General features: G+C 46.6%; 1 protein-coding gene across 5 annotated transcripts; it reads left to right on the top strand.

Annotated features, from left to right (window-relative positions):
- The first annotated feature begins 102 nt into the window (after nt 1-102).
- zbtb4 (zinc finger and BTB domain containing 4) lies at nt 103-27,979 on the top strand. 5 transcript variants are annotated; one of them, XM_040043413.1, is made up of 3 exons: nt 103-2,156; nt 2,286-2,387; nt 19,273-27,979. In XM_040043413.1, the coding sequence occupies exon 3, from the start codon at nt 19,289-19,291 to the stop codon at nt 24,776-24,778; it is 5,490 nt and encodes a 1,829-aa protein (XP_039899347.1). In that variant the 5' UTR covers nt 103-2,156; nt 2,286-2,387; nt 19,273-19,288; the 3' UTR covers nt 24,779-27,979. The 5 variants fall into 5 exon arrangements, with proteins under 5 accessions (XP_039899347.1, XP_039899343.1, XP_039899346.1 ...); XM_040043409.1 differs by lacking the exon at nt 103-2,156 and having other exon boundaries at nt 2,170-2,387; XM_040043412.1 differs by lacking the exons at nt 103-2,156; nt 2,286-2,387 and adding an exon at nt 5,426-5,803.

Below are 27,979 nucleotides of genomic sequence, written 5' to 3'. Positions count from 1 at the left end.
AGATATGAAGCTTCTTATAATAATTTCACCAAAACCCGCCTCGTTTCCGATGTTTGCCGAATGTCGCCGATGTGAATTTCTTCCCTCTGAGCAAAAATAAAAAAAATCTCTCTTCCCTCGTTCGTCTCGCTGTGGATCAGCCTGGGCTCTAAGAAAAGAGGCTCAGAGCTGAGGCCTGTAAATGTCTGTAGTGAAACAGGGAAAATAGTCGACAAATATTACATTTTCACTTAAGAAACATTGTTTATTGGATTATATTTCGATCTCTTTTAAGAAATGCGTCGACGTTTTGGCTTTTTGACTTGTGCATTTTTGGATCTCTGGGACTTTGAATGCAAGCCTCGGACTCGACTGCGAGGGATGGCCGCATATTGAACTGGATTTTCCCGCACGCCCTTTAGGAAAGTCTCGGGGAAGCCTCAACTGCTTATTTAACACCTGCTTCTCACCGGATTTTGACTATTTTCACTTATATCTGTAATATGCTCGCTTTGTATTGAATCATAATGTTAAATTGTTGATTCGCTTTAAAATATTTTTGTTAAAACGAGAAACACTACAAAGGCCACGTTTCGAAAGCAGGCTGAAATGGCGGTTAAGTAGCATTATTTGGCCACTAATTTCACCGACGAACGGCGAGTGTTATTTAAAGTGTAATGGTTGCAACTCATTTACAAGCCCGCTGATTCCATTTTTACATTTCTAGAGTTATTATTTGGCTTTCTTGGGTAAAGCAGTCGATTGGTTAGCTTAACGTTGGACTATTTACCAGCAATGACGGTATGTTCCCTGATGTTTTTTGCCCTGCTATTTCACGTACTATCAACAGTTTATTATATTTATCCCATAATGGTATTATTATATCGTAGTGTTAAAAAGTGCCGTTAACGTGAGGCTCCCTGTGTTTTAGCCTTCTTCGGTTTAGCCCTGTATTTGCCATAATGGCACAAAACGATGTTTACCGGTTAATTACTGGCTAATGGTGCCATGCTTGTTTACATGCTGAAGTTGTTGAAAACGCGTTGATTTACTATACCACCTTTATTTTTGCTTTTCAAACGCTACCGTGAGGAATATAATTAAGGCTATCACAGTTAGCGCTCAACATGGCGGTTGTATGCTTCTTGTTGTGAACGAGAAAAGATGGAGGTCTGGAATATTCTTGTTGGCTAACTTGACCAGTCAAATACCCACGTATTTGTTTTTATATTAAACCGCCGAACACAGTATTAAAATGAGCCCTGTGAATATTTTAGCTTTACTTTTAAATCGTTAGGTTATTTCAGAGGTAGAAAGTGCTCGTTTACGTTTGCCAGTGACGATTTGAACACTGCCGACTCTTCGTCGGTGGAGAAAGTTGAAGCCATTTTGCTAACAACGTGCATATTAGTCTGTTATAGAAGAGGAAATCTCTCTGTTTAGTCTGTATGCGGATGTATAACCCTGAATTTACTGTAATTAGAACAATGGGGTCTTAACCAACATGTATTAGAGTCAAACTGAGGTAAGCGTGTTAGAGCTAAAATATTATAAGTGTGTTCAGTGGCTAAGAATTGTTTTCAGCATAAACAATAGATTATGCTCAAAGGAATCGACCGAAGTGACCAGTGTTTCCTGAGCAAAATGATACAATGTCTTAAATGTAAGCTCTTTGACAGCCACCAATCCCATTTGTCCCATAAAAGCAACAGAGGGTTGTTTGGCAGTAGGTGCTCAGTATTCGGTATAGACCCTTTTACACATTTTGTCTTCGTTTTGTCAAAAGAAGGTGGGAGTAAACGCCACAAGCAGTGTTTAAATCCTTGTGTGGTTGCATAATCTAAATCTGGTGTAGTGTTTTTACTGCATGTAATGCTGTTGAAGCATTGTATCAGTTTCTCCTGCCCATTTTCCTTTTTTTCTAAATAAAGAAACATTTTTGAAACAACAGTATGGACTGTTAAGTTTTATTTTTACATCCCACATTTTCTTGTTTAAAAAAAAAATACCACATGCATGTTGCTGAATGGGACCAAATACCAGCACTGTGAACATGCCTGTTTGCCATCATCTGTTCTGTTTTTTGGCAGATCCATCAGAGGAGAGCATCACTGAAGCTCAGAAGCAAGGTCAGATCTGCTGTATCCACATGGAGTCAAAACATGCTCCGAGTGATGGTGATGACACGTTTTGAAACGTAGATAGGAATGTGACAGTAGATCACTTTGTTCACCATGTGCCATGCTATACCATGACTATACAAAGGATTCATTGTTGACCAGTTGGCTCCCTCCTCTGGCTTGTAGTGAGAATGATCAGCTTTGCAAAGGCATTGCACAACCACATTTTCAATGCGGAACCGGGTCCCAGAAGGCTGTCAAAAGTGCTCCCTCTGCTGTTCCGAGGAGGTTAGTGCATATAGCCCCATAGTGTCAGCATAGTATCAAAAGCAGTCACCTCTGCTTTCCTAAGCATGAAAGAATCAAATGTGTATAGATCAGACTGGTTCAGGAGTGGGGACGTCCTGTAGGCCTGGTGTGTACGGCCCTTGACTGGATTATTTAAAGAAGATTTCAATGTAAAAACACACTAAAGTTGTGCAATTACTGTAACTTTATGTATATGATTCACTTTTTTTGCTGTTATTGAGTACTTTTTAGTTTTACATACACCTTGTAAATATGATAATAGGTAATATCAAATTTCTAAATGGGTAATTACAGCTATGAGATTATGCTGACAAGCAGTTGTAAGTATATATAGAAATATACACTATAATACTTTAAAAGAAGGACAGAGACTATGAATGAAAATTTGATTGCATACGTTTACTAGTAATGCATTTAAAATGTTAATAATAGTACCTTTACTCTAATGAGGCATGTGATTGCATATAATGTGAACTTCTTTCAAACTGAAGTTGGAAAATATTTATATTTGATGATAATGATTAATCATTACATGTCGTGAATTCAGCTTTAGAAGTCTGACAGACTGCGGTACTGTCCGCTGCTCAATGTGGCTTAGCTTCTCATACTTTTAAGGTTGCTTCAGTTTATGTTTCTCAGTCATGTTTGCCGCTCAGTTTCACTTTAGAAAATAGATTGGAAGAAAATCCGGACTCGGTGAATGCTGGTGGTTTTGGCAGCTGGATGTTTCCTTCAGTACCCATGGTTGACTTAGGTTTGATGTTTTAGAGAAGGCCAGTTGGTGACGGTGGCCTGGTTGTTGATGTGTCTGTTAAAACCAGGAGCAAAGTCTCGCTTCGGTTAGAGGGGAATGGCTGTTTGATTTGGCTGCTGTCGGTATAGGAGAGCGTGTGTTTGTTCCTGTAAGGACTGAAGATTGGTGTATCCAGGGGGAGCTCTTGTCTGTTGAGAGCGCATGTGTGTTGTCAGGGGTCAGTGAGTTTGTGGTGGGGTTATAGCACAGTATAGCAAAAAAACAAAGCAGAGACTTAATTTTTTCAGTCAGATTTACAGTGAGCTTAAACTATAACGTTCGCCTCCATCCCTGTAGAAAAATTGTATTGTTATTGAATGACATCAGCCAGTGAGTCACTGCACAGCGCAAGATTACTGTTTCTTGACGAAGTGAAAGGCAGCATGTCCTGGAGGCTGTGTTGCTGCTCTCTGGATAAAACTGCTGAACATGAAATGGAGAATTTGTGTGCCTCAGTAAAGTTTGAGAAAATGGGCGGTTGTTGGAAAAACTACAAATCCCAGTGTGCAGGGGTCATCACGCTGAGCACCAGGATCAAACAGGCAAGACTCAGTATTTAATGTCAGGTTCGTGCGATTATAGGAACAAAGAAAAAGAAAACCTTTCGTTCTCTTACATTAGGGACCAGGATGTTAATAAAAAATGGTTGACGTACGTTCAGAGGCGTGCTCCGAGAGCCCATCGGAACAGGCCAGCCCATTTCTGCCCGCTACAGAATGTCCTGTTCTTTGACTGTTTGTTTTGGCTGATGTCAGCCTCTGCCAAGCGTCTTCATCTTTTCTTTCATCCTTCCTTTTATCATCCAAACACTCTTTCAAGCCTTCCAGGTCCCTCATCTGCCGTCTTTTTTACCCAGGATTCCTTTCAGGCGGCTCATTTGCAGACACAAGCAGGAATGTTAAGTCAGCTAGTATTTGACTCGGAGGAGTTTTTGCGGGAGATCTGTGTTTTGTTAAGGCTCTTTCAGCCTTTTCCTGGAATGATCTGGGTGCTAAATTAATTGCTCCTGATCCCACCTCGCGTTGCAATCAGCTTAGCGCTAATCTCGGGTTCTCAGAGCAGCCAAGTCTTGTCTGGGCGACGCTTCTGCAACGAGCTGTCCATTGCTCGCTTCTTCCAGGGTTTTGACCCCTGGCACTGTCCTTTTCACTCATTGTTAAGCTTTTGGGGGGCTTCTTTTTGTACGCCTTTCATTCTCAATCAGCTTGGCCTATTTACCTTTTCATACGGTCGCATGATTGCTTTCGGTCCCCCTCAAAGAGCTGTCTGCCAACTAACTGAACAACTTGAACATATTTCTCTATGTCTCAAGTTTTCATCTTCGCTTTCTTGCGTCATTGGCTTCGTCTGCCTCGCTCATAGTCTCAGAGATGGCCACATGTTGTCTGCGGTGTCCCTTCTTATCCATTTTTTTGTGTTAAGTTTCTCTCCTGTGCTGCTGTTGTGTTTCCCCTGGCTGGATGCCACTAACCAGACCATCTGCCTCATTTTCTTTTTTTTCCCTTTCTTTCCCTCTTTCCCTTTAATTCTTAATGTCAGCGCAACAGTTAGGTTTCTTTTTTCCACCCTTTCTACATTTTATTTTTGATTACAGGATACGTTTACCTCATATTTTCCTAACTCAAAAAAAAAAAAAAAAAAGAAATCCCTGTATCTATCTCTTCTTTTGTCTTTCCAAGACGGCTTCCCGTCTTTCCGGGAGGCTCTGATTGAAGTGCCTGCGTGCTATTTAAAGAGGCGTGGATGAAAGCGGGGTTGTTTACAGTGCCCTCAAAATACAGCCTGTCTAGAAACAGGAAGTACCATCGCCATGAAGCGCAGCAGCACACGGCGTCAGCCAACATGCAGCTACTTCCTCCTCCTCCTCCTCCTCCTCACGGCTGAGCAGCAGCTCCAGCAAAACAACCCTCATGCTTATCAGAGAATTATGCACCCCTCCCCTCTCCTGCTCCTCCTGAATGGCGCACATACACAGCAGGCTTTTCACCCCCTCCACCATGTCCTATCTCGCTTTCTCCCGTTTTCTTCTGCCTAATGCCCCCCACCCCTTCCAACTGCCTCTCTTTGCCAGTACAGCATGCCTGAGTAGCTGCCTGGAGATGAAGGAGCTAATTAATTTGATTTAGCCGTCCCCTCTCTCTCTTTCTGGCAGTGGAAAAACCAGCCGTCCACCTCCCTCCCTCTCTCTTCCACACCATATCAAGCACCCCTCCCAGATGATTTTCCAACTATCCTTTCTAGTCTCCTTTAGCAACATCCTTGCTTCCTCTCCTCCTCTTCTTTTTCTGCTCTTTTCCCCCGTGTTACACGACCATATTTTGCCAGCGGTTTATTGCATATCAAATTGTAAATTAGATGCCAGCTTTAACTCTCTTGCGCGGCCTGCGCCCATGTAATTCCAGTTTTCGACATTTTATCTCCCGTGTGCCCGGGGAGAGTTTGTGTGACTCAGCAGTCTCGCTGCTGAGTCACACAAACATGCTCGTTATAGCTCGGTGTGCCTGCTTCAGGGACCTAGAACAGGCCTGTTAGACTTTGGGTGGATAAAGGCTCGTTTCTGTCATTTGATACTCCGATGGATCCGCCTATTGAGTTATATCAGGCAAGTCCAGCAATGCACTATAACTGTCGAACATAACTTGTCAGCGTAGCTCGATGAAACCTTTCCTGTGCTTTCATCGTGCCTGTGGGACATCCTCTGAGCTTAGCAGCGTGCAGGTTGTGGACATCTGCTGAGGACAGGCTCTTTGTCGTGTGTGTATTTCTGGCTGTGAGCATGGTGTAGAGTTGAACCTGCTAACTCCTCTGCCGAGACTTCAGAAGTTTTAAGCATTCTCAGCTCAAGAAAAAAGGGGGAATATGTCTTCCATCTTCCATTTTTAATGCGATTACATGAAAATTATTTCACGATCATTGTTGTTGTGTTAGCAACTAAAATATTTCCGCTGTTTTGTGCCTACCTGCAGTTGGTTTAATAGGTCTGACAGCTGTGAGAAGTTCAAGTAAAAGTGTGAAATTACCCAATAATTCTTGAAGAAACAAAACGAAGACAGGAGTTTGAAAACAATACTTTCAGATTTCGATCCTAGTCTGTCATAGCTCGACCTTTGTGATGATACAAAAGCAGTTTCACCTTTATGCTATGCACGGTTCTGTGGTTGTACCCTTTTAACCTTGAAGCATCCAGTCGTAGCCTCTGTGTAGACGTAGAATAAATGTTGTGTTGTGGCACTTCTGACCTGATTATTCAAAGTTTCTTCTGTCTTCCAACCCTGTGGTTTTACGAGTTTTCGAGAGGCTGCTGGCACAGTTATGTTTACATTCTTACAGGTTGGTTGAAAAATGAGTAACTCATACAGCATTTCATTAGATGCCTTTTTTCTCTACTCAGTGACACGTCAGGGGAATATTTTAAGATAAAGCAGGAAAAAATAGGTTTGTCTAATTATAGCTGTAGAATTACAGTCATGTGAAAAAGCTTTCCCAGTGCAATAGCCTGTTAAAGCCAACATTAGCTAAACTGATTCACGCTGGTCTTGTCTGTCCAAAGGACATTGTTACAAAAGGTTTGTTTAAATCAGTGGTTCCTAAAGTGGGGGCACAGAGCCATTGCAGGGGGGGGCGCAGTATGAATAAAAAAAACGAATGCTTGGACACTGATAGCATAATGGACAGTTTTTTGGCGGGGCTGCCACACAAATGCAAAGCAGAAGATGAAGTATCTCCACATATGCTTCCAAACCAAAGACTAGAAAAAATGATGAAGCATATTTTGCCTTTGGCTTTACCTGCACAACGGTGGCGCCAAGGTAGGTATCCCGATCAGAATTTGTTTCCTCTGCATCGGGAGCACCCGCTGGGCTGTCCAAATCCCGGACAAACAATATCCCACAGTTGTTTATGTTTGCACAGAGAGGCATTTTGTGAAAAATGTATTGATAGCAATATTGAGTATTCTTACACAGTAACAAAAAACTACACGTATAATAATTACACCATAAAGATGGTTTGTTTTTCTGTTATTTAAAAGTGTTGGTAGTTTATTTTATTGTAACCTCTAATTTATTGCAGTTTACTTTCATTTTTTTAATTGTTTACTAAAGGTTTGGGGTGTGAAATAAACTGCAATGGAGTTTAAATGCAAAATATGGGCGTGTGTGGTTGGAGGATGCGTTTGTGCCAGGGGGGCACAAAGATTTTCTTGTAAAACAAAGGGGGGCCCAGCAAAGAAAGTTTGGGAACCACTGGTTTAAATACAGTTCTGCAAACGTAAGCTTTTTTGGTAGCGTCTCTGAGCTTTGCACAGTCTGACCTTGGGGTGAATTTGCTGGGATGTCGACTCCTGAAGATTGGCAGACGTCTTCAGTATCTTTCACTTGTGAATAATCTTTCTTACCGGAGAGTGATGGACTTCAGATTGTTCTGAAATGGCCTTATAACCCTTCCCATATTAATGGACAACAGCAATTGCTTCTCTAAGATTTTTCCTCATTGGTATTGTATTACCACCACACTGTAAAAACTTCTGCTTGTAAAAAGGTGCTCATATTTGTTGATGATTGGTTAATCAAGTGTAGTAGATCAGCAGCTCCTGGCGGTTACTTTCCCTTTTATTTCCTGTGAAAGCAGCAAAGGTGTACTTAGTTATTCACCTATTGCACTTTTGCTTTTGTTAAGAAATTAATGACATGATATATAATCTTTTCCTAGTTTTAAGACTAATAGGGAGCAAGTGAATTTTATTATGTCCTAATATATAAAACCTTAGACTTTAAAGAGGGTGTACTTTCTTTTTGACTGTGTGTTGTAAACTGGGCTTTATGATGGTGTTTATCTGTAGGTCTGAGTAGTCTGCGGAAGAGCTGTTAAACCAGTTAAATGGTGGTTTCTGCTGTTAACTTCATCATGTGGGAGCCGTTTGTTGCGTGGATTTTCTGTTCCATATTACCGGCTTCCTGCACTGATTTTGTTTTTTTGTAAACAGCAGAGACGTGTTTGCAGAGGACAGGCTGCAGCACGCTCATCTCTCTCCCTACGTCTACCGAGGTTTTCATCAAATTACTCACAGCACCGCCCCTCTCTCTGTGAGATAAAGCTGAAGGATTAAACACCCAATCGTGTACAGATGTAAACACATGTAAAGCTCATTATTAGCCCGCACGCTTGCAGAAAATGTATATGCTGCGCTTTCACTGCTTTCCTGAGAAACGCGGAAACTTGCTGCGTCGTCCTCTTAAAGCTGCTGCTTCCTCTTTAAGAAGGCACTGACATTTGAACTCCTGTAACGTTGTTTGACTTCCCACTTTGATCAGAGTCCAAGTCAGCTGGAGAGCAGGTTAGTCATCCCTTCTCTGAGATCACTGAGGATGTTTTCTAACCCATCAAAGGGCCTCGGGTTATATTCACACCAGTGTCCGTATTAGCAGAAACACAAAGTGAATGTTAAGAGGAAACAAGCAAAGAGAGTGACTGATTCCTATCTCATAACTCTTTTTTTTTTTTTATTCAACTACAAACAACTGACCGAATAAACACCAAGAACTAAGGATCTGATGCTTGACAAGTCTGGTAAGCAGTAAGCAAGCACGTTTAGAGTTCAGGTGCACTAAAACTCAAACTGACTGCAGGTGTGACTCTGCATATCGTGGATCTGACAGAGATGACGACCTTTCCCTTTCTTCTCAGATACAAGATCCTAGGCTCACTCAAGTGTTTATACTGGAACAACAAGCCTCGTTCAGCACGTCTTTAAGAGATAGACTCGAGCTCTCAGTTGTCTTCATTTAAAGAAAAAAGTCAGACTTCTGGATAAAACGCACTGTGTGTTTCCTTAAAGCGGGTATGAACAGCATGTTTTGTTTTGTTTTTAATTTTAAGAATAGCATGGGGGGTTTATAATCACATAAACTACATTGTTGAGGCTACACTGAGCCTTACTGCTTGGATGATGCCATTTCTGGTGCCTCAGTCAGCAGAGTTAGTGACTAGCTGATGAACATAATGTAGCATTTAAAGATTAAAGACTTTCATGTTTCCCCCAGGAGCTAGCTAAGACTAAAAAAAGAAAAAAAAAATGAGCGCAAACTTGAGACAATGGATCAAAACATGTTTCAGATGAGTGCTTAATGTGATTAAGATGGCTTAATTTGATAATTATTTGCTAAATTTAAGCTAGTGAAAGTTTAAGACAGCATGTCGAGGTATTTTTACTACTTCACAAACTACTTGCATTTTGAGTACATAGTTTATATCAGCTTCCTATCATGGTTAGAACAGTGTTGCTACACAGTCTTAAGGTTTATGCTTTATTTTAGCATGTGCATCCGTGTCCTCATGCACAAGCTGACAGACCCTGAAAAACAAACAAGGACGCACCTACCAAAAGGTTTCCTCCATAATTCAGCCAGACTGCGTAGGGTCCTTTCGACTGCACAGCTGGTATAGTGCTGAGTGAAAACAACAAAAACATTTTAGTTCAGTCCGACCGTACATGTAGAATTAGTTCCTTTTAATTTTCTAAAGAAATCTATTTGAGCTTCAACATCTCGTGTGCGCCCGAGACGAAATCCAAGACTGACGCCGCGACTCAGATAAACACTTTTTTGTTTTCTTCTTCCTTTGGTTAAATATTGAAAGACTTGGTGAGTTAATGGTTTAAATTTTCCACCGACATGGCTTTCTAAGTTTCTCTATCTCTGTGTATTCAGATGTGCGTGTCGCTTGGTAGCACAGCATGAAAAGATATGATCACGTCTGGCCTAACAGCCATGAATAGGGATTGACGGACAACGGGGTGCCTCTGAATGTAGAGTTGGTGGCCGGCTGCAGCCACGGGACAATGCAGGTGCACATGCGTGGACCGAGCGGCTGCACTCCTGTAACACACACTCACTCTCACACACATTGTCTCTGCATCACGCACGCATGAGCTCATTTTCACGACAGACATAATTTTTCATTTTCCAGTTCTCTCTCACATACACACACTTTGCTTTAAAAACGTGCACGAGTGAGGATGGAGGGTGCAGGAAAAAAAAAAAAAAGTTCACTCAACTCCAAGAGCTCGAGAGGTCACAGGAACAACACCCAATCCCAGAGCGGTTCCCATGGAGACAAGTGTGGCAGCGTACAATGAGGGTGAGAGAGACTGATGAAAGAGGGAAAGAGGGAAAGGGCAGGGGAAGAGTAGGAGGAGGAGGGTGGGTTGTTGGCGTCAAGGTTCAGTTGGTGGGTACCGGAGGGGGGTGGGGGGTTTCTCCACTCAAAAGGACAGTGGGAAGTATGATGGTGCTGTAGCATAACAGTACCAGAACATTCTTCCACCCCAGCTCGCATTTTTCTCCCTTCTTGTTCCAGCTGAGAGAATACCTCCTGATCTGAGGCCGCAGAGTGGCTCATGGCTGTCGGAGGAATTTCTACCGACCGCGACGCGCAAGGCCGAGAGCAGCGAGAGCAAAGGCAGTTGCTGTTGTGAGGCATTTTGCGTGGCTATGCACGAATCAGTGCTCAGATGCAGCTGCAGACCTTGATTAAAGTTGTGCTGCCAAACAAAACTGAGAGTTGTGCCCAGTAGATTTCAGAGTATCCCCAGATACCCCAGCTGACCTAAAAGCCCTTAATTGACAGGAGCAGCGCCATCGACGGTAGCACTTGAACCGTTTTAGCTGAGGGCACGGACAATGGAATGGTGTCCCTGCCCCGGGGTTTGTGGCGCTCTCTCAGCCTTTGGCCACGTTCTCATTTAAAGACGAATCTGAAAGATTTCGTGCACTGGCCGCTACTCTGGGACAGCACTCTGGTTTTATACCAGAAAAGATTTGATCCAGTTTCATAAAATGTGAAGTTTCCTTGTCCCTCAAATCTTAAAATATAAACTAGACCAATACATTAGCCTATGATGGAAAAGAAGTATTTAGGCATAGTGAGAGACAACGGCACACAAATAGCCCTAAAGGGAGCTCTGTACAAGTCCCCAGACAGCAAAGATGGAAGATGTCTTTGTCGTTGCAGGGTTGCACGTGGACAGTAGAGGTTCGCAACAGTTTTGTTGCTACTCAGTGTGGCAGAAGAGTGTGTTGGCAGTGCAGTGGTTAGCACTGTTGCCTCACAGTAGAAGGTCACAGTAGAAGGTCCTGGGTTCAACTCCACCATCTGGCCGGGCCTTTTTTGTGTGGAGTTTGTTCTCTCCAGACACTCTGGCTTCCTCCCAGTCCAAAGACACGCAGTTAGTGGGTTTAGGTTAATTGGTGAATCTAAATTGAGAATGGTTGGCCCTACAGCAGACTGGGAACTTGTCCTAGGTGTACCCTGTCTCTTGTCCTATGACCACTGGGATAAGCTCCAGCTCCCCTCATGTTGGTTCTCTGGACTGTGCCGTTAATGAGATGTAGTCAAAAATCTGAGTTCTGTTTCTACACATCTGTTGAAATTAAAGTTAGACTGGAGCTTCAAATAACTGCCCAAGTAGGTCCTCAGTTGGGGCTCCAAAGATGGCTGCAGAGCACCAAGACTTGCTGCTAGAAAGACTTTGTTTGGTTGATCGGCCTTTCCTCCCACCTTATCCCTGTCACTGAGCTTTGCATCCATCCATCCATGCAGCTCTCCATACTCTCACCGATGAATGGTGGTGCCATGACTTCCTTCCAGCAACAGCTGTTTACTTTGCAAACGTCAGGACGCAGGACTGAATTATTGTGGCTGTGCCGTCTTTCCAAAGTTGTAAAATTCTTTATGACACCACTGTAAAGCGCGCTTAGCCCTTGCACTCGTCGGTCTGACCGGCCTTCCTGGTTGGCGGTAAATTGTTTTGGTACTTGGAGGAACACGCCTCCACCTACGCAGCCTGTTGCATTGTTTTCACACATGCTATTTTAAATCTGAACACCCTTCATGGTTAGCAAGTGAGGTCACGAAGCATGAAAGACATGGGCATCTGCCAGGCAGGGAGAGCATGAGTTTAAGTTGCATCATGGGAAATGTAGGGTTTGGCATTTTTGTTTCTGGGGGGTTGTTTTGAGCTTTGCTTAAAGTTGGGGACGTTCCGGCACCTGCTGAATCAATTTTAGCTGTTCTTTTTTCAAAGTGTCTCTTCCGAATCCCAAAACTTCATCGAAGTGGCGTGCTGAATGGTCGGAGTACCCCCCCACCCACACACACACGCACACACACACAACACCCTTTATAATGTCTGAGTTTTCCCCCCCTGAACTTCACTTGTTTCACAGAGTGCTCCCATCCGCCATTTGACTACCACCAGCCTTGTGCTCTCTCTGTCTCTCTCTCTCTCCCCGTCGGTCTCACTTTCTCGCTGTCTCTCTCCCTCGTTCTCCTCTCACTGTCCCTCCGTCTGTCTGTCCTGGTGCCCAGGTTTTTTGAGTTGGCGTGGTTCCTGTTTGTTTTCAGCCATTTTGGGGACTTGCAGTGCTCGTAACAAACTGCTTAAATGGCGTCCTCTTGCTTGCTTGCTCTCCCACTCTGTCTCCCTCTGCCTCTCTCCCTCCCTCTCCCTATCACTGGGCTTTGTGTATATAAAGTAGTGTGTGTGTGTGTGCGCGTGTGTGTCTGTGCATGTGTGTTAGAGAGGGAAAGGGGGGGGGGACAACACTTCCAAATAAAAAGAAGATTGGATTCAGTGGGGTTGGGGTGGAAGTGGTGGTGGGTCAGTTGAGGGGGTGCAGAGGGATTCACTTGCCGGAGAAGAAGAAGAAAAGAGCAAAAACACTAAGAATCGTGTGTCAGAGGCAAAAAAAACTGGAGTGAGACAGGAGAGAGAGCAAGAAAAGGGGGGAGTGAGCGAGTGAGAGCAAGCAAGTTCGAGTGTGAGAATCGCTCCTGCCCTCTGTCTTCACACACTGCTGCCTGTATGTGTGTGCATGCGTGTGTGCGCCGCCTCTCCCTCCGCTCACTCTCTCTCTCTCTCTCTCCCTCTCTCGCACACACTCCGACGTGCGCATACACAGACCAAAGGGGGAGAGAGAGAGAGAGAGAGAGGGAGTGTGAGGGGAAAGAACACATCGCAGCAGAGATGCAGCAGGAGGTTTTCCGAGGTACGTTCTCTTGTATGCTTGCCTTGCTGAGAGACAGACAGAGAGAATAAGAGGAAGAGAGGCTGAAATCTGTTGTTTTCCTGCTTGTTTTTCCGCTTCACTCTGCTGCTGTGGCGGTGATTGCTCCGCGCGTGAAGAAGGAGGAAAAGGTTTTTATTTTACTGTGCGCGTGCTGGGGCGTGAGTCCTGTGGTGGGTGTGTGCGCTTATGCAGTGTGTGTTTATGGTAGGGTATTTATATGTGTGTGTGTATGTGTGTGTGTGTGTGTGTGTGTGTGCGTGTGTGTGGTGGATCTGTGCGTGTGCGTGTGCCAGTAACAGGCCTCGTCCCTCGTCTCCCTCATCCTCTGTCGCTGGCGCACCACGCAGTTCTTTTTCAAGAGCGATGACTCGTTCTGAGATTGTGATGAAACTTTTAATTTATCTCGCGTCTCGGCGAGTCACTGCAGGTCAGGGACTCGAGGGGAGAGGGAGCGAGCGGTGGCGGTCAGCCCGCACCGGTCGGGAAAAGGCGTCAAACACGCGATGCAAGGTTTGTTTTGAGGGGGTCTCTTAAACATGGTGGGCCGGTCCCCCACCTCCTGCATGTGAACTCGCCAACAACATTAGAGGAAGTGTTCTGGTGAGTTTAAATGTCGGATGTAGGCGATGGTAAACATCTCCGGTCCCATCAACAGGTTCTGTCTCTTATTTCGTTTTTTTTGGGCCGCCCAGTTTGTCCTCCATTTTACCAGCCTGGTGTTGTGCTGGAGGTTGCCTCACATAGAGCGGTAGAGGGCATATTGGTGTCCCCAGCCCAGCATAAGCCTTACTTTTTTCTTTTTTTTTTCCAAAACAACAGAGCATCTGCTGCCAGCTACTCCCAACATTCCTCGTTCCCCTCCTGGATGCCGAGACAGGTCCCCGAGCTCGGCATGTGGAAAATATGACCCATACTGCCACGGGGTGAGAGGTCATAGGTCAGACAATAGGAAGTGTAGTTCCTCTGCAGCTCTGTTGTGTTGAAATAAAAGAAGATGATGATGTTGATAGCAGCGGTTTCCTATTTTAAATGTGGCTGAGTCACACATTAGATGAATTAAGTGCCTTTGAGGCGTTTTTCTGCGCTGGACATTAAAGTGCTAAGATGAAAAGCGTTACCGTCTTTGACTTGGTTAGCTGTGTTTACATAAATGTTTTTGTTTTTTTTCTCACATGCTGCAAACTTAAAAGGATGTGGACAAGCTCAGGAAGCTGGTGCAGCGCTTTGCTGCTCACCCTGCCATGGGTGTACTTGCTGTTTATGGTGACAAACCGCTTTGCTAATACTCGCATGTTAAGAACTTAAATGAGGTTTTCACGCCTTCAGCAGGGACTGCGCATGAAATTGAAAATGATTTGGGGGTGGGGGGAATTACCTCAACAAAGGTCACCGATGCATTGCCGCCGCTCTCCAGAGCTGGGTTTTTTTTTTTCCCTTCTTCATGTTTTTTTGGGTCTCGCTGCTTCCTAATGCCTCCCATGATTCTGTTGCAGCAAGCAGAATTATGGGAATTACGTGCTGGGCTGGGAGCTAACAGAGCGTGGAGAGTGGTGCGTTTTAGACACGGGCAGGTTTGCCGGTGCGTGCAGTGGCATTCGAAAACACCACGATACGACAGTTTACACACAGGGTGGGGGCACGCAGTCAGTCACACTGAGGGATTGCACGAGGGGGGGATATGAAAGACGAGGAAACCGTAAAATGTGAACACGGGATGGATGTGTTTGAAGTCTCCCCTCCAGCCCCCCCACGCCCCCACTCACACCACCATAACCACTCCCCGAACCATGCCAACTTCCCCTTACCTCCTCCCTCCTGCTCTATCCCATCTGGCTGGCTCCACCACGCCCTCTTGGCCGGGGGGTTGTCGGGAGTTCAGTAGCTGTTCTTGCTAACGATGCCCCCCACCCCACCCCACCAACCCACCCACACTCACAACATTATGCACACACACAAACACTCATCTTTGCAGACCTACTGCCGCTTCGATGCCTGGGCCCCTCTGGCTGACCCTCCACAGGGGAGGGCGCCCAGCTACACCTTCGTCTTCCCACATGCTCCTCGCCGCTGGCTCGCCGGCTGGAACACACAGGCCCCCCACATTCACCCTCGCAGGCACTCCTCTTAACCTATCACACACACACAAATACAAGCACGAGCACTGATACCATGATTACTTTCAGTAATAATAACATTGGAGTCAGCAGCCTAATTGCTGAGTGCAATGTTATTATCACGCCACAAATAAAGGGATATCCTGAAAAAGGATTGCAAAGAAGGAAAAACATAAGTCACACACACACACACACACACACACAGACTTCCTGGTTCAGCTGTGACCTGTAGTTACTGTCAGGTTACTTCCGCTGGTTACAGTTTCCTATTCTATAAGAAACGCATCAAACTCATCCGCTGCATTCAGGGTCAGAGTAAACTCAAACTAAACTCGGTCGGTCACGGCCTGTTTGATCGTCAAGCTGCTTCTATTTTTTTTTTTCCAGGCGTGCAAGTTATCGAAGATGTCCTGTTGTTGTGTTGCAGTTGTGTAACAATGATGGCCTAAACTGTGGAAATAAAAAGAAGTTTTAATCAAGGCCTAATTTGGGAGGGTGAATGGCAAAGAGTGAATACCCAGAGGTGAAGTTAATCATTTAAGCACTATTAGTTCAAAATTTAAAGGAGCCATAGGTGCAAGTGTTAGCTGTTTGCACTATATTGATTGTGCCACATTAAGAGGCGCTAAAGCAGCATTAAATCTAATTTGCTTTAATCAGACCTTTTAATATTCAATTATAAGAAGTATTGTTGTGAAAGAGCTGTAAAGGGTTTCCTTTTTATGTCGTTTTCCCTTTGAAGATTAAAAAAAAAATCTCAACACTGGTGGTTTGATTTTTGAGAGTGTTTCTGTAAGATGGTTAAAAAAAAAACATGGTAACTGAATCCCACCAGTTATTTGTCTATCAGCATGAGTACCAGTTTCAGTGCGGAATAAACAGATTGCTCAACGTCTGGTTCAAGGCCTCGAGCTGGTGCACCAGCCAAACTCCTCTGCCGTCCTGCCTTCTGTTATACAAGGCCAGTTTAGCGGCGATGTTCCCGGTGACTGATTGTCCGTTGCAAATCATACAATTATAAGGGAAAAGTTAAAGTTCTCCACATTTTTCTCCTGCCAAGAGAAAAAAGACCCCAAAGTCAATAAGTCAAACTTGGAGTCCAAGCGGGTCCAAGTTATTTGTTGTGCTGGATAGCACTTTTAATTTCCTAAAGTTAAGGAGTTTAAAGGTTAATGAGAGGAGTACGGTCAGGTAGGCTTTGTTACTTACGGATCAGCGTTTCCCGTAAAACCCTCTCACCTCCATCAAGTGAATTCCTCTGTCTGAGGTTTCTCCTTGCTTTACTCACGCTGTGTGTCATGCTTCCTCTTCGCGCTACTGTGCCTCCTCCCTCTTATTTGCCAATCACAGTTTCCACTGTGGCTCTATTTCTTCCAGTGTCCCTCATTTCAGTTACCTGGGGAAAGCGACTGATAGCAGTAGTGAAAAACAAAAAACGAGCCTTAATTTTCCCTGAAGATTTCCTGCTCGGTGGCAGACAGGGGTTGTGCAGTGAATGCCAGACTTGATTGGGCCCCCATCTGTATCCCCCTAATGGTGTCATGCGTTGGTCATACGTGTTGGCCATGCCGTTACAATGTGCAGTCAACGTTTAATTTGTAATTATAATCAAAACGAGGAACTTTATTGTCACTTTAAATGCACCGATCTTCAACTTTGTGCTATTTTTAAGGTTTTAAAGAATAAAATCCTCCTAATCAAAACCGCTGATGTTTACTTTCTCTTCAGATTTGTCATTTGATGTGGAAAACAAACTGAATCATGCTCAAAGTCTGCCTTTGATCCCTCTGCCTGTCAGCCCAGCGTCTCTGTCTTTACATGAAAGCCGACGCGTTTGCTATAATGCGCGTCGTGTTTACGTGAGCCCGCTCCGTAATTTGGCCCGCACCGGCTGAGCACCTGCTCTCGATGCGCGGTTTTTGTAGTGCCACGAGCATAAATAGACGAACGCTTCACAGGCCGGGCGACGTGTTTATCTGTGCAGAACATCCTGTTGCAGAGAGGTGTGGGAACAGGGTTGCTGTTTATTTTGATTTTTGCCTGGGGACTCTCATGGTCACATTTGTCTGTGCGCCGAGTGTCGAGGTGTTTGTCCACTCATCTGTGTGTGTGTGGAGATAAAGTTGGGACTTTTAAAAGGCAGCCTGTCACAGTCAGGCTGCGTGTTGTGCAGGCTCTGCTTGCACAGTGGCTCCGTGCGTCATAGGGAGATGAAGAGAAAGAGCGAGGGGGCGTCGTACGCATTTTCCTGTCCGCGACGCAAGAATCAGATGAGGGGATGAAATTTTTAGCCTTGGCGCTGTCTCTCAGCGCGTCCGCCCACTTGTAGCAGCCTGGCGCTTGCCATAAGGGATTTCCTGCACAACATCTATCGCTCAGCAAATGTGAGCGACAACGGAGGCCCGTTTCAGTACTGAGCACTGATTCGTGCACCCTTGCTCTGATTTAGATCTGAAAGCCGGCATGAACCGCTTTATTGTCCCTTGCATAACAAAGAGCATGTGCCGCTGCTTGCACCCAGTATGTGATTAAAAGACACTTCTGTTTTCCTTCCGTTGGCTACATGTCACTCCAGCTGCATCCTCAGTGTTAGGCCGCTGTGCACTCAGATTCACCCTTTGGTTTTGAATATCATTTACAAGCAGGCCCTTCCATGTTGAACTGCTTTGTTTATGCCGGCCTGTCTTGCCTGTGGGTGAGAGTGTATGCAGAGTGCACGTATGTGCTCTGCGTGTGTGTGTGGTAGCATTAGCCTGGGCTCCTGTTTGTCTGACGGTGCCGTGTGTCTGACTGTTCCTATATTAACCTCCCCCTTCTTTTTCACTAACCCACACACTCTTTCTGTCTCCCTTTTTTTCTGTCACCCTTTCACTCTCCCTCATCCTCACCCTCTTTTCTCCTTCTCTGTCTCTCCCTCCTCTTTCCTCTGCAATAACAGTGCTGACCTAGTTTCTGCCTGTTCAGGGCTGCCTGTGGAATTTTACAGCGGCCTGCCTTCCTGGCTGCTTTGCTGCTCGAAACGAAGGCAGAAAAGCATGACTGAGGATTTTTCTCCTCGTCACATCATTACGGCCCAATCCCGTCTCTGCCCCCCCACCCCCCCAAATCTGCAGACCTAAACAAATGAACCCGCAATAAATAAGTGATAACAGCGAGCTGACTGCCGGTACGCGATTCTGCTGCTTTCTCATTTATGGGACATTTTTGCAGTGGCACTGCAACCGCCACCGTAGCAGGCGAATTAGGATGGAAATGAGGATAGCCTGTCGCTCATCTTCTCCGGCTTAGCCGAGATTGTACCGGATGCAGAGGGCAGAAAAACACCCCTTCTCTGTGCACATGCATGCAATCTCCCTCCCCCCCCCATCCCCGCCTTCACAAATAAATGGTTAGAGTCATGCCTGGCAAATACTAGCCACTGCCAGGAATGGCTAACAAGGCTCTTGCTCACATATAAAGAGAGAGCGGGACTATTTTTATGCGTGTTGGGGCCACGAATCTAAGTCAGCAATTTATTCCGCGGGAATCTTGATTAAATCTGAACGCCTTCCAATTAGGCATAGGGAATGTTGTGTCACAGCCTAGAGAGAGAGATGGATCGCTGGAATGCGTTTCTGAAAGCTTGGCTGTGGCACGCTGAAATCTAAACCAGCACTGCCGCAGATTCATTCCTTCCCCCTCTGCCCTCTCCCTCCCTGCACTCACCATTCCTGCCTGAGCAGTCGGGAGTTCAGCATAGCTGGGCATTTAGTCTTCTCCACCGTTTGTCATGATTGCTTCTGCAAAAGTTTTGGGTGTAATGTCCATTTTCTACTTTATGTATGTTTTGTACATATACCATGGTATGCTTATAATGCTAATACCTTCTTTCTGATTTTTTTTTCTTTCAGATTTCGGGGGGTGGTCATGGTGTCCGGTGAGGTGTGGGACCCCCTCCGTGTGGGCCATATTCCGTCACGTCTGAGTGAACAACGCCCGGCTTCCCTCTGCAAACCCGCACGGACTGCAGCTAAGGACCCCACCTCACACCAAAGTCAGCGACTGTCCCCTTTGTCTTCCCCGCCGCCGCTGCCAGTGGTTCGAAACACCCTTCACCCAGCTCGAGCTTCCTCCTTGCATCCGCCTGTCAGTTTGTACGGCTCAAACAAGGTCAAGGGACTACACAAACCAGTACACCGTCCTGGTGTGACTTCCCAGTCTGAAGAAGAAAAAGAAGAGGGGGGGGAGGAAGGGGAAGCTGAGCGCTTGGAGATGAAGGGTAAAAGGCTCGGAGGCCGGGGAGAGACCACAATGGAGGACAGGTTAGAGGATATGGGTGATGGACCTAAAAATGCAAAAATCACCCTAAGCTTCCCGCTCAGTGCAGCCCCCCTTCCGACCTCTCTGACATCACCAAACCACTGTCATGGCTCCTCCTCCTCATCTTCCCCTTCCCCCCACCGACGGCGACCGTCGTCCAAAAGCTCAGACAAGGGGTCGCTGTGGAAACTGGATGCCACCATGGACGTAAAGCACAGACCTTTTAAACCCCCAAGACACGACAGCTCTCCGTCCTCTTCGCCCTCCTCCTCCTCATCTCCCATGACTGTTCATGCACTCATCAGAAAGGACATCAAATCGCCACCTCCTCTAAAGTGCTCCAAGCTCAGTTCAGAGACTCAGTTTCACAGGTCGCCACCAAGATCCTCCACCGGGCCTTTTGGGGGATGTTATGCTAGAGATGGATGGGATGAAAGGCACAGGGCGGCCAACGGTACAGCCTCCCCCTCACAGACTGCTCAGATCCTCTTCAGTCTGGGCACATCAGCCTATCAGAGAGGCGGGGATGCAGAGAGACGAGAGAAAATAACAGGAAGGCCATCTGGGAAAGCTGGGAGCCCTCACGGACCAAGTCTTCACCCACCCACCCTCCATCTCCCTCCCCCTTTACCACCACCACCTCCTCCTCCCTCCGAGGGCCTCACCGCACCCCCACACTCATCCTCCTACTCCCCTACTGACAGCCTGAAGCCCGAACTGATTTGTGGCGTGTGCCATCGGCTGTTTAGCTCAGCCTCCTCCCTCACGGTCCACATGCGGCTGCATCGTGGCAGCCGCGCCCTTTGCTGCCGTTACTGTGGCAAGGTCTTTATCCACAGCAAGAGACTGCAATCCCACGAGGCCTCCTGCAGGGTGCCAGGCCTGCCCTCTAATAGCCTTCGCCCTCCTTCTCTCACTATACAGCCAAAGGAGGAGCCGCTGGAGGAGGGCGAGGTGAGAGTGGAGGGGGGAATGATTGTGGGAGAGACAGACATCAGCAAGGCACGGCCAGGGAAGAAAGCACGAAGCCTCCTGGCGCGTATCCAAGGTGATGATGCAGCAGGCACAGAGGTGCTGGCGGGTGATGAGAACCATTTTGTGAAGGTGGTAGACGGCAATGTCATCTACTTCTGCTCTGTGTGCGAGCGCTCCTACATGACCCTCTCCAGCCTGAAGCGTCACTCTAATGTGCACTCCTGGCGCCGCAAATATCCGTGCCATTTCTGCGACAAGGTCTTTGCCCTGGCCGAGTACCGCACAAAGCATGAGGTGTGGCACACAGGAGAGCGCCGCTACCAGTGCATCTTCTGCTGGGATGCCTTCGCCACGTACTACAATCTCAAAACCCATCAGAAGACCATCCATGGGATTAATCCCAGCCTCATCTCCAGTGAGAAGACAGCTAACGGGGGTTATAAGCAGAAAGCTAACGCCCTCAAACTGTACCGTCTTCTTCCCATGCGCTCCCAGAAGAGACCCTACAAGACTTACAGTGACAGTTTGCATAATGGCCTGCTCCTGCCACCAACCGAAACACCTCCCCTCTCCCTGCCAGGCCTGGGCTGTGCTCTGGGCCCCGGGGACCTGCAAAGCCTAATCAGTGGGGCCCACCCTCAGAGTCTAAAGCCTGACCCAGATGCCTTCCCTGATGGATTCCCTGTGTCTGTGACTGCTGAGCACAGGGACCTCTCTGCACTAACACCCCTCCCCCAGGTAGATATGTCCCAGGTTAGAAAACATGAGAGTGAGGACATTGAGTCAGAGCAGGGGAGAGGTAGTGGCAGCTTCAAAATGTCCAACAGCAGTAAAACCAAAAGTCTCAAGAGTGGTAGAGGCACAGAGACGAGCATGCCTTCTGTGATAACATATGGCCATACAAAGCCCTCCGTCATAGTTCACGGGACAGCTGTGTCATCCTCTGTCATTGTGCATAGCAATCAGGTCACGTCTGGAAGTGAGAAAAGCCCAGTGAACAGCCCATCCCCCGAAAACAGTGACAGTCAGACTGTAGTCAAGGGCCCGTCTCAGCCCATCAAAAAGCAAAGGGACAGCATAGATAATCACAGAAAGAGGTCAAGAGACAGTTCAGATACGGCAGAGGAGGGCTCGAGAGGCAGGCAGGACAGAGAGACAGGCAGATTATTTCACAAATCACGCAAGTCCCACAGCAAGAGTGATATCTCTAACTCAAAGCAGCTGTCAGCATCTGTAGGGTCACAGGTCAAAGAGGCAGGGCCACTGTGTCAGATTACTGTACGTATTGGTGAGGAGGCCATAGTGAAGCGCAGTATATCTGAGACAGACCTCAGGAGAGATAAGAGCCTTTCTCCCCCCAAAACCAAACGCAGTGAAACGTCATCTGTGCGGGACGCCAAGGAACCACGCCACTCTCACTCCCACCACCACCACCACAGACACCGCCTCCAAAGCAGAGCCAGCATGGAAGCAGAGGGCAATAAGGAAGGTGGACACTCTGAGGAGGAGGAGGAGGAGGAGGAGGAGGAGGAAGAAGAAGAAGTGGTCAGGAAAAAGAGCCCCAAATCCCCCAGTGAAGTGAGGGAGTACTACTTTCGTCAGGAGGTGCGCGAGCACGAGAGCGACCATGACACAGAGGACAATTTATGGCGACCTTACTACTCCTATAAGCCCAAGAGAAAGGCCCAAGCACATCTACAGAGAGTAAAGAGCTGGCAGAGGAAGCTAAAGTACAAGCGCTCCATCCGGCTGAAGAGGAGGGCAGAGAGGCTTAAGAACCTTTCAAATAAAGAAACAGAGAAATCACAAGATGAAGAAGAGGATGCAACAACTGAGGAGGCTGAAAAACTGCCAAAAGCTAACAGAGACAAGGGAGAGGGGGAAAAGAAAGATAAAAATAAAGAGGCTGAAGAAGAGGTTAAGGAAACCCGCCATGAGGTTTCCACCTCTCCTGTGCACTCTCCAAAACCTCCTCAGTCTACCTCAGTGGCTCCTACAGGAATAAAAAGGCGGCCGTGGACTAACGGGAACGCAGCTGAGTGTGGTACGTGCGGCCGCTGGTTCTCAAGCCCCAGAAAACGAGACAAACATGAGCTGAGCCACCTGCTGGAGTTTGTTTGCCTTTTCTGTCGAGCCACTTTCCCCTCGAGGGATAAGCTGGAAGACCACCAGAGAGCCCAGCATCCCAAACCTACTGAAGCCCCCTGTGCACCTCTCAAAGCTGCTCACGAACAAGTAGAAGGGGTCAAACCTGTGCCAGAGATTTCAAAATATGATGAAGATAAGGGGGGGCAGGGTGGCCTGGGAGGGAGTCACTCTAGTCCAACTCGTCTAAGCAGAAGGGCCTTATCACGACACACGTGCCCACAGTGTCACAAGGTGTGCAAGACATCCTCAGCACTGAATCGACACATCCGACGCCACGAGCTCAGCAGTTCTCCAGAGAGAGAAAGAGAAGATAAAGACACAGAGCCAAAAACAGCAGAGACAGTTGCCGACATTCTTAGCAGAGAGAATGAAAAAGCAGAGCTTCCCAGTGCTCTCTCTGTTTCAGTCATCAGCTATTCGACGCCAGAGCCGCCCAGCAGTGGCGAGTGCTTGGCGTCGCAGCAGCCTGAGGAGCACCTCTGTGAGCTCACAGATCATCAGGTGTCAGAAACCAGTGACAAACCTGAACTAACAGAGCCCACACTTCCAGCTCCAGAGAGAGAGCCACCAAAAGCTGCAGACCCTCCGTTAGACGCCCCAGTAAACCTTACACCCACCAACCACAAATTAACATCTGCCACGCCCTCCACCCTCCAGACCGTGCTCGTCATGAACGGATCTGAATGTCTTGACTACCGCACTCCCAGCAAAAAGCACCTAGACAGTCAGATCCACAGAATACCCAGCCCTGTGCACGCTGTGGCATCCGCCAACACCTCCCCAAATGTGCCCATGACATCACAGACCAGAATAACCACTGCTGCTCCTCCTGTTTCCATGACAACATCTTCCAGCTCCGAGGGGGGATTCATGAAACGGGATGGGGTCATTATGGACAGAGAGAGACAGGGTGGGAGCAGTTTATTTCTACACGCCGGCTACGAGGAGCCGCCTCTGGTGCAAGATCTCAGAGTCCAGTCCCTGTCCCGCAGTCCCTCTCCCAATGAAGCACAAGACCTGACCATGTCCTCAATACTAGCGCGCGAGAGGGAGATAGAGAGGCAAAGGGAGAAAGAGAGGGAGCTGGAGAGACAGAGAGAGCGGGAGAAAGAAATTGTGAGGGAGAGAGAAAAAGAACTAGAGAGGGTCCACCAAGTCAGTAGAGCTGCTCACATCCCAGAGGACCAGATCACACTTTTGGTCCCCAAAGAGGAGCCCTTGAGCCCCGTCCCATCTCCCCAACATATCCCCACTCAAACCACTATGAATGGACCCTCATCACACAGGCACACTCCCAAATCCCCCTGCCGGTCACCTTCGACCATTGGACTGATAGCTCAAACCAACCACCAGGTTCACTCCAGTTCACAAGGACTTGACAGGCTTACGCTGCCCACTGGAGCAGCTGGTGCCGGCGACCGCCCCTCTGCCCACGCTCTGCTTCTCCCCCGAGCCCCGCAGCCACCTGAACCGGAGCACCAGGATACCGTTTCTTCTAGAGATTCCCAGCAAGGTAACACCACCCCAGTGGGTTACCCCTCCCAGGATTATCCACTACCCCTCATTGTGCCGGACAGCTACCGCTCTGGTAAGAAGCAGGAGGAAAACCTGCTCATGTCCTCCTACCCGCCTGGAACGCTTCCCTTTGGCCCCTTGGGAAAAGTGATGGTCCCTAATGGCGGGGACCTGGCCAAGCTGCCATTCTATCCGGACCCCTACCAGCTGCTGTATGGGCCCCAGTTCCTGGCCTATCCCTACAACTTGGCAGCGCTGCCCGTGGCTCTGAATATGATGGCACCGGGGGGAGACAAAGTGGAGCCTCTGCCCTTCCTCCCTGCCATCTTCAACTACGCAGCAACTGCCGGGCCTTACATGGGGGCGGCCCCCCATCCCCTCGTGGCAAACCCAAGCCTCTACAGCGGCAGCAGCGGCAGCAGCAAAAAGCAACGGGACAACAGCAGCAGCAAACCCTAGGACAGCCACGCATTAAAAGGAATATAATTCAAAGGGGACAGCCTCATGTGTTCAGGCTGGGAGCGGGAGGAGTGCATACACTGGCACGGCACCCCTGCCTCTCTTTAATCCAGCAGAGATCGGAGTTAGGAAGCAAAAGTGTGAAGGGAGGAGAAGAAGCAAAGAAACTCTCCTGCCTTTACTCATGCTCGCCTCTCTCCGCATCTCTCCCGCCCAGCTGTAGCGTGTTATAGATCTAGAGCTCGATTAATCTTCCTCTTTGACTCATTATATTATCTATAATATAAGAATTAAGAACTGCTAACAGGGTGTGTGTTTTGTGAAAAAAAGAAAAAAAATTAGTTCAGTCTACTTCCCTTTATAGTCACCGCATAACGAGGATAAAGGCTCTTCAGGGAAGGCTTGTGTGGGCAAGGATGAGGCAGAGGAGTCCTTATTCAACACGGCTGGAGGTGGTGAAGCATTAAACGACTCAAACCTTTTGCGTGCGTTTGTACGAGTGAGCGAGTGAGAACAGCAGGCGTGTCCCGCTGGTGTAAAAGTGTCCACGAGAGGTATATATGTGAGCTTTTACATGAACATGTACAGCAGGTAGGGATGTGTGCATGCAGGGGTTGAGCATTAACTGCATATGTGCGAAAGTGTGTGAGTTTGGGTGTGTGGGAATAAGATCATTCCGTTTGAGACGCACACAGCATTCCTACTCTAGTCGGAAAAGCTACCGTAGGTCAATGTGTAGAAGTGCATTTAGAAGCGATTCTTCATATCCAAATCATTAAGAAGTCGAAGCTGTGGCTGGACGTGAGTCTATGACAATGACAGATCACCTGAGCTTCTGAGGTCTGTCAGCGAACCTGGCGACTCCGGGGGCCAGATGACACTGTAGGATCTGTATAGCATTCACCATAGTTTATACCTTATGTGCACAAACTAGAAAAGTAGTGGTCACTTAAAAGGGACACTTGTAGCTGCTTTGGAAATGTAGCTGGCCACTGGGTAAGAATTAAAGGCTGGTAGACCATTGCACTTCCGTTTTTTCATCTCATTTCCTTCACTTAAAAACTTAAAAAGGAAAAAAAAAAACTGAAAATACTACTTAAAAAAAAAAAAAGGTCAGCCTTCATGTTGCGTAGCTTTTTCCCCTCTTTGACTGGAAGAGGAAAAGGCTCCATTTTCTAAGCCAGGAAGAAGAGAGCAAAGAATGAGGGGGGAGAAAGAGAAATGAATTCAGGGTATTGAGTTGTTTCTGAAGAGGAAAGAGAAATATATGGGCACAAAACTGCTGGACTCTGAACAGAAGTGCTCCGTAGAAATGACGCTGCGGACGAAAAATGTTGTCCTGCTCCATAACTGTGAGGAGATTGGAAAAAGAAAAAAAAAAGTCTGAACTATTCCCTTCCTGCCTTGTGTTATTAGCGAGAGGTAGGAAAAGGCCAAAAAGCGGTGGCCGACACTCTCCAGACGCCCTCGCGGTGGGGCCTTTTTGTTAAGTGTAATGTTATCTCTCTATATGTTTGTTCTGTTGAAAAGATGTTGTTGTTTATGTTGTTTAGCCCTACCAGGTGGGGAAAGTGGCTTCGGCGGAAAAGAGGGGAGGGTAAAAACTTCAAAATATGAATGTAAATTTAGTCATGAGGTTAATGAAGTACAGCTACATTAATGGTAGAGTTGTTTTTTTGTTTGGGTTTTTTTTTTTTCTTTGTTTTTTCCAAGTTCCTGTTTTGTTTTCTGTTTTGACACAAATAACCTGTTAAAAGAACCGTATAACGTCTGGTATGCATATATACAGTAGTCCTAGGAACATGTCAGTAAACTTTGGTTCTGTATCCACAAAGCATGAGCAACACTCGCTTCCTAACCGTTTATATCCTCGGCAAATCTGGCATTGTGCGCACAGCTTCTGTTTTGTTTCCTTTTATATATATTTTTTCTGGTCTCTAAATCATCCATATCTGTTATGTTTTTGATGTATTATTTGGAAGAATTCCACAAAAATTAGCCGCCACTTTTCTTTTTTTTTTAACTTCTCACGGTCACTTTGTAGGCGCTATTTTAATCCCGCCCCCTCCCCTGCCCCTCGCCCCTCTCCCCCTCGAGCATACACTCGCTCGCTGCACCTTCTTTTGTTTTTGTTACTGGTGTTGTTGTTCTGAGTGACGACGTTTCGGTGTGTGATGGTACGCGGGCACCTTTTTGGTCCAGGTGGGAGTGTTGAAAACACTGTGTGACCGACTGCAGGGGTGCACAGGCGTCCCCCTTGGGTGTGGTTACAAGCCTTTTTATTTTTAAATGTTTTTTTTGATTTGTTTTTTTGTATGTTTGGGGTACGTGTTGTGTACGAGAGCGAGCGGCTGCGCGACGTGAATAAGAAAACCAAAATAAATCTGCCTAAGCAGCATATCCCTTGGCAGTATATGGGCCACCTGTTTTGTTTTTCTTTTCTTTTCTGTGGGTTAGTTTCAGTGTAAAAATAAAAAGCCTTTCTGTCTCCAATACACTATCTCAAGCCATTCCTGTAGACGGACATGTTTGTGTTTCGCGGGGGTGTTTTTGGACCATAGTTTCTTATGCCATAGTTTGCTCTCATGGTTATCATACAGACCAAAAGCATGCAAATCGACGTATTGTAGTGACTGGACTGGAATCTGGAGGTTTAAAAAATCAAACTAAACAAAACAACTATTTACTGTATGTTTTAGTTTCAATGAATGTGCCTCTGCTTTGATATTTAAATAATTATAGTAAGATGTGGATCTGCCAGATTTCAACTGTTAAAGGTGCCTTGTTATGGCATAAGAAATTTGAATTAGCATTTTTTTTTTTCCTTGAGAAATGATGATTTGGAGATAGAGTTCTTGGCTTTGTTTGCTACGAAGCTGTTCATAGATGTAGGAGTGTGGCTAAACTGTTTTGGTATCGTGTACATGTCTAGGGTAATACTGTGCCATATAGAGCCCACAGAATATGTTATTGTTATTTTTAAAAGATGTTTTAATGTTGCCTGATGACTTTGTCTTTAGATTTGATACAAAGGCTTGTAGCCACAGCTCTCCCAAAGTCTGTAGTTTCCTCTCTCCGACATTCTACTTCTCCTCCTCCCCTCCACCCCAACCCCACCCCGTTTCCGTCTCCCTTTCTTTCTCTTTGCTGCAATCAAACAAAATAAAGTATTAACCTGATGACCCAGCGAAATCAGCTCTA

Source organism: Simochromis diagramma, unplaced genomic scaffold (genome assembly GCF_900408965.1).
Source record: "Simochromis diagramma unplaced genomic scaffold, fSimDia1.1 OVJJ01000656.1, whole genome shotgun sequence".
Taxonomy (NCBI): domain Eukaryota; kingdom Metazoa; phylum Chordata; class Actinopteri; order Cichliformes; family Cichlidae; genus Simochromis; species Simochromis diagramma.
This window is presented reverse-complemented; position numbering and strand designations above follow the sequence as displayed.